Here is a 5,713-nt window from a genome sequence, read left to right as displayed (position 1 = left end):
TGCTGATTTCCAGGTTCACAGCTGTTCTAGGGAACTGAAATTGCCTCGCTATGTGAGAGGAGCATTGGTGTGTTTTAGATGGCTGTCGTAGGCATGAGCCCTGGACCGATCTCTAAATATCCCCACTTAGGGGTGTTTTCTGGTAGAAGCAAAGGAAAGCTTCAGGACCAGTACTTGTCAGAGACATCGTCTTCCATGAGCTGTTTCTTTACTGTTTAAACTCATTTTTTCAAAAGGTAATAGGCTCGCATGGCTCTAAACAATACTGTACAAAGCAATAATGTACACAATGAAATGTACCACCTTATCTATATCTGCCAGGTACCCACCTCTGATAACCATTTACGACATTTTTTGTATGTATTATCTAGTGTTTCTTTATGCAAATGCAAGTATACATGCTTATTTTTTCCTTTCCAATACAAAATGGTTGTCTACAATTTATATACTTTTGTGCCTTGATTTTTGCACTAATAGTGTTTCTCAGAGATATTTCCAGGTAAGCTGGACCCTAAAAGATAAGCAAATTGTCAAGGCAGAGAGGGATATTTGAGACATGAGGGGAGGAAGTCTAGAAGCTGATTCCAGGAACCATTGTTAGAGTTCGTGGATGGAGCATGAGGAACCAAGGTTGGAACTAAAACTGGAGAGGCCAGCCAATGCCAGGAAGAGACTTCGTGATGCGTGTCCCTCCTGAAGGAACTGAGCAGTCTCTATGGGCTTATAAGCGGCAATGACGTGGTCAGATCATCTCCCAGCTACACTTCTCTGCCCACTCTATTCCTCTGGACTCCAACATACCAAGACCATGGTAGTGTGTGTCCATTTCACCCCAGGGGATCATTTGATGCCTAAACTCAGACCTCACAATAGCTGCCACGTGGACCAGTTATGATGCAAGATGCTTGTGACTGTCATTTGGGTTCGCATTAAAGCTGTCTTAGAAAGAAACTCCAGGCACTGACACCTCCCATCCTAGCCTGGAGCCAGAGTATGATCAGAGAATGGGAGAATGGCAGTCCGAAGATTGGAAAACAGACGGCTAGAGATTCAAGGGCCCAAGGAAGGATGACTACAGAGGGGAAGTTAAATAAGAATGGAACACCGATGCGAGTATTCAATATAAGCGATTCCTTCCTGAATAAAGAGTCCCTGTGCTTCCAAGGGGATCTATGCCCTGCTTCACCACTGGGGTGAGTGTAACCTGTGCTTCTGGTCCATTCCCTCCCACCCATGTCAGATTTGAAGCCAAATGGAAGAGCCCACCCTATGGCTGTAGAAACCGTGGTCACAGGGGCCTTATCCTGATCAATGTAGCATCACCCTTTGTGAGATTTCCCACTCCTAGAGGCAAAACTAGGAAGACCCTTTCCGAGTTCTAATACACCTCTCTGCCTTCCAGGATATGGACCAAATTCTACAAGTCAGACCCACGCATTGCCCTCGGGAAATACTCCCCCTTGGAGAAAGAGATCCTAGTAAGTGCTGTGAAATGTATACACAGGGAGGCTCCATGGAATCCAGGCAGTTAGGCTAGGAGAGTCAGAGTTTCAAAAACCAACAGCAACACAGGTGTGAGTCTCCCAAGCAGTGGAGGAGAGTTGGCTGAGTTAACTAGTGGCTTCCATATTTGTCTAGCAAAAGCAAAATACTCTCTTAATACGAAGTCCCAAGCAGGACTGTAACTACAAGTGATAACAAATCACAGAAGCGGCCTTTTCTTGAGCCCTTATCTTGCACTAGTTGCTTTCATATATGTCATCTTATGGAGACCTCACAGGGGCCTGTAGGATCAGTACAGTTCTCTCAGATGTCATCTTATGGAGACCTCACAGGGGCCTGTAGGATCAGTACAGTTCTCTCAGATGTCATCTTATGGAGACCTCACAGGGGCCTGTAGGATCAGTACAGTTCTCTCAGACTCATCGTAGGTGAGAAGGAGAGTCAGATTTGAACCCAGGCTCATCCGTTCAAAGATCTACCCTTATTCTCACTATACAGGGTCTCGGCACCCTCGCTGATGGAGGGCAAGGGAGCCACTAGATAATTCTTTCTGTGGGTGTCCTTTGCTCCTGTCCCACTGAGAACTTTTAAAAAATTTTCCATCATAAATGCTATATTTTTATTTTTTTGTTGTTGAGGTAACATTGATTTAGAACATTATTGTTGAGGCAGTCCGAGAGCAGGTGGGAAAAGAATTTCCAGGCAGAGTACTGCAGAAAGGAGAGCGTTTATTAAAAAAAAAAGAGCAGAGTTAAAGTGGGCACTGTGAGCGCAACAGGCTGACAACTCCTGACAGACCAGGGAAAGTCGACCGCTTTTCTGAGTTAATAGCCGATGTTTATAGCCTCAGGACAAAGACAATTCCTGCTGGAAGGTTGGCATTAGGTGATTGGGGTGTGACAGGGTGTTTACTGGAGTGGGCATCTTTCCCTAACTGGGAATCAGGAAGCTTGTTAGTAATGATCAAGGGGACTTTTGGTAAGGTTGCGGAGGGGCCCAGTTGGCTTTGGTAAGGCTGCAGAGGAGCCCAGTTGGCTTTGGTAAGGTTACAGAGGAGCCCAGTTGGCTTTGGTAAGGTTGCAGAGGGGCCCAGTTGGCTTTGGTAAGGTTGCAGAGGGGCCCAGTTGGCTTTGGTAAGGTTGCAGAGGAGCCCCGTTGGCTTTGGTAAGGTTGCAGAGGAGCCCAGTTGGCTTTGGTAAGGTTGCAGAGGGCCCAGTTGGCTTTGGTAAGGTTGCAGAGGGGCCCAGTTGGCTTTGGTAAGGTTGCAGAGGGCCCAGTTGGCTTTGATAAGGTTGCAGAGGGGCCCAGTTGGGTTCGGCTCTGGGCTCTGCTGCTGTGGTCCTGGTCCGAGGCCTCGCACCTGCGGCCTGCAGCTGTACTCAGCAGTTACATCAGTGCCAGGTGTATGATGTTGGGTTTCATATCTCTCTGTGTGGTACCGTGCTGCCTCTGCTGCTGCTAGGTCGCTTCAGTCGTGTCCAACTAGTAGCGACCCCATGGACTGTAGCCCACCAGGCTCCTCTGTCCATGGGATTTTCTAGGCAAGAGTACTGGAGTGGCTTGCCATTGCCTTCTCTGATGTGGTCCCGTGAGCTCCCACCAAAATTTAGTTTTCTCCATAACCTCACAGCTCACCTCCTTTGCCCTTTTTCCCCTTCCCCTCCCCACTCTTCCTTCTCTGGTAACCACTACTCTTGTTTTCTCCCCTTTACTAACCCTCGATGGTATTATACTAAGTGAAGTGAAGTCGCTCAGTCACGTCTGACACTTTGCAACCTGGTGGGCTCCTCCATCCATGGGATTCTCCAGGCAAGAATACTGGGGTGGGTTGCCATTTCCTTCTCCAGGCAATCTTCCTGACCAAGGGATCAAACCTGGGTCTCCCGCATTGCAGGCAGACGCTTTATCCTCTGAGCCACCAGGGAAGCCCATACTAAGTGAAATAAATCGGACTGAGAAACACAAATACTGTAGAAACTCGCCCACACGAGGATTATAAAAAACCAACCAACCAACAGATGAACACATCAGTCCCCTTGAGATTTTAACCACCACCTCTCCCCACTCACCCCCAGTCCCCTGCCCATTGGCCCTGGGGAAGCAGATGGCAACCCACTCCAGTCTTCTTGCCTAGAGTAGAGCCTGGCGGGCTCTAGTCCACGGGGTCGCAAAGAGTCAGACACAACCGAGCAACTCACATACCTTTCCCACTTGTCAGCGTCGAGGTGGCGTTCACACCGTGGCAGCCAGGAGGTTTCTGACGTACAAGCAAGAGGAAGAACGGAAAATGCTCACGGAACTACAGATGCTGTCTTCAGACTACAAACGGGCGGTAGACTATAAAAGGCAACACACCCCTCCTTGTGCCACCTGTGGGCCCATGGGGAAAATGTGGACGGCCAAGGTGATCGTGTCCCCGGAGGAGTTCAGGATGCCCCGGCGGGAGAGGCTGAATGTCAGCAAGCATGTAGAGCGTATGCAGCTGGCGAGAGCCCTGCGGAGCAACCACCTCCTACCCTACATCGAAAGGTTTAGGGGCTCGTCACTTCTGCCTTCAGGGGGCCTGGGCCCCATGGCAAGGGCCAGGGCTGAGGAAGGCCAGGATGACGGCAATGCCAACGATGGCAATGATGCCCATCAAGAGGGGAGAGGCGAGGTGGAGAGCAAAACCTCCAAAAGACAGGAAATAAAAATGAATGTCATTTTTAAGCCAGAAGAACCCAAAAAACGCATAACGTACCATCCAAATGATCTAAAACCATTCCTCCCCGTAAAGAAAGTGGAAAGGTCCATCACTGGCTTAACAAACAGAAGTCTTTTGCACGTGGCAGAATTCCCTGGCGACCTCATGCTAATGAATCAGGATTTTCTGTCTCGGGGGATCTACCCCAGTTATGCATTACAGGCCACCCGCCTGGAAGAAAAGAATGCCTGGAAGGAGTACTCGTGCAAAGCTGCTTCCCATCATTATTAAAGTTTTATTTATCTCCATGGTAACCCAGCCTCCTGGTCATTCTTACTCCTGCAGCTCTGCCCCAGGTGGCTTCTCTCTTTTTCTTTCTTTTTTTTTTTTAACATTTAAAAAACTTTCAATTTTTGAAAGTTTTTATTTTATATTGGGATCGGGTTGATTAACAATATTTCAGGTGTATGGCAGAGTGATTCACTTATATATATTAATATTTTTTTCGGGCTTCCCTGGTGGTTCAGCTGGTAAAGAATCTGCCTGCAATGCGGGAGACCTGGGTTCTATCCCTGGGTTGGGAAGATCCCCTGGAGAAGGTAAAGGCTACCCACTCCAATATTCTGGCCTGGAGAATTCCATGGACTGTCTAGTCCAAGGGGTTGCAAAGAGTCAGACATGACTGAGCAACTTTTACTTCCATGTTCTTTTTGGTGGGAAAGAATCCACCTGCCAGTGCAGAGACAGTCCATGGGATCACACTAAGTCAGACACTTCTGAAGCAACTGAGCATACACACACACACACACACACACACACACAAAGCAAATGTAAACTCATCAAGGCCTTGTGAGTCCTTAAAAAGAAGCCCCTACTGAGCACGGATATTGCCAGTGGTAGAATAAGCCATATGTCCAGAACGAACACATGAACTTTTATATTATGGGGGGAAGGGCAGGGAGAGAAGGGACATTCTGAAATGGGACGCTGGGTTCTCACCTGGCCAGTGAGTCGTCTGGGGCTGGGTGTCTGTGAGAGAGAGAAGGAAGGTTAGATCTAAGGCACAGACGTGTCCAGCTGGAATCAAAACTGAAGCAACTTTGAGAAATAAACTCTGGGCTGATGTTTTGCATGATTCCTCTGAGGAGTCACTGTCGATGTCATGATCTTTCTGACCCATGTCATTTTGGGAACACCCCGATGCATGGCCCTTGCTCATTCAGTGTGGTCAAAGGCTTTCTGTCCACATGTTTGAAAGCCACAGCCCCTCCTGTGACAGCCAGAGGTCATCACAGCAACATCGCCCAGGACCATCAGTCAGTCTCCCTCAGGTCTATGAGAACCCCATTGTCACCCTGGAGCTGTTAGGACTCTGGGCTGTCCACGAATGCCTGAAGTGTCTCCGTGGGGCTCTGCTCCAGACAGCCATGCCCTAGGCGGTCACTAGAATTCCATTTGTCACCTGCCTGCCATCCCCACACCCTTGAATCATTGAAGGGCTTCATGATGAGCTGTTTACCCAGAAAT

General features: G+C 48.5%; 1 protein-coding gene across 1 annotated transcript; it reads left to right on the top strand.

Moving 5' to 3' along the window:
• The first annotated feature begins 972 nt into the window (after window positions 1-972).
• C12H10orf120 (chromosome 12 C10orf120 homolog) lies at window positions 973-4,477 on the top strand. The gene is made up of 3 exons (XM_055424469.2): window positions 973-1,193; window positions 1,403-1,478; window positions 3,722-4,477. Exons 1-3 carry the CDS (start codon window positions 994-996, stop codon window positions 4,475-4,477), a joined length of 1,032 nt encoding a protein of 343 aa, XP_055280444.2. The 5' UTR covers window positions 973-993.
• The last annotated feature ends 1,236 nt before the right edge of the window (window positions 4,478-5,713 follow it).

The sequence above is a fragment of the Moschus berezovskii genome, chromosome 12, assembly GCF_049115385.1.
Source record: "Moschus berezovskii isolate FMDL1 chromosome 12, NW_MosBer_1.0, whole genome shotgun sequence".
NCBI lineage: Eukaryota > Metazoa > Chordata > Mammalia > Artiodactyla > Moschidae > Moschus > Moschus berezovskii.
Note: the sequence above shows the minus strand (reverse complement) of the source record. Positions and strands in the feature narration are given on the sequence as shown.

What these genes read in the sequence shown, in the direction of transcription:
- C12H10orf120 (XM_055424469.2), top strand. Translation starts at nt 994, where the DNA reads ATGATCAGAGAATGGGAGAATGGCAGTCCGAAGATTGGAAAACAGACG. An exon ending in TGCCCTGCTTCACCACTGGG is followed by an intron (nt 1,194 to 1,402) that starts GTGAGTGTAACC and finishes TCTGCCTTCCAG; the next exon opens with GATATGGACCAAATTCTACA. An exon ending in CCTTGGAGAAAGAGATCCTA is followed by an intron (nt 1,479 to 3,721) that starts GTAAGTGCTGTG and finishes CCCACTTGTCAG; the next exon opens with CGTCGAGGTGGCGTTCACAC.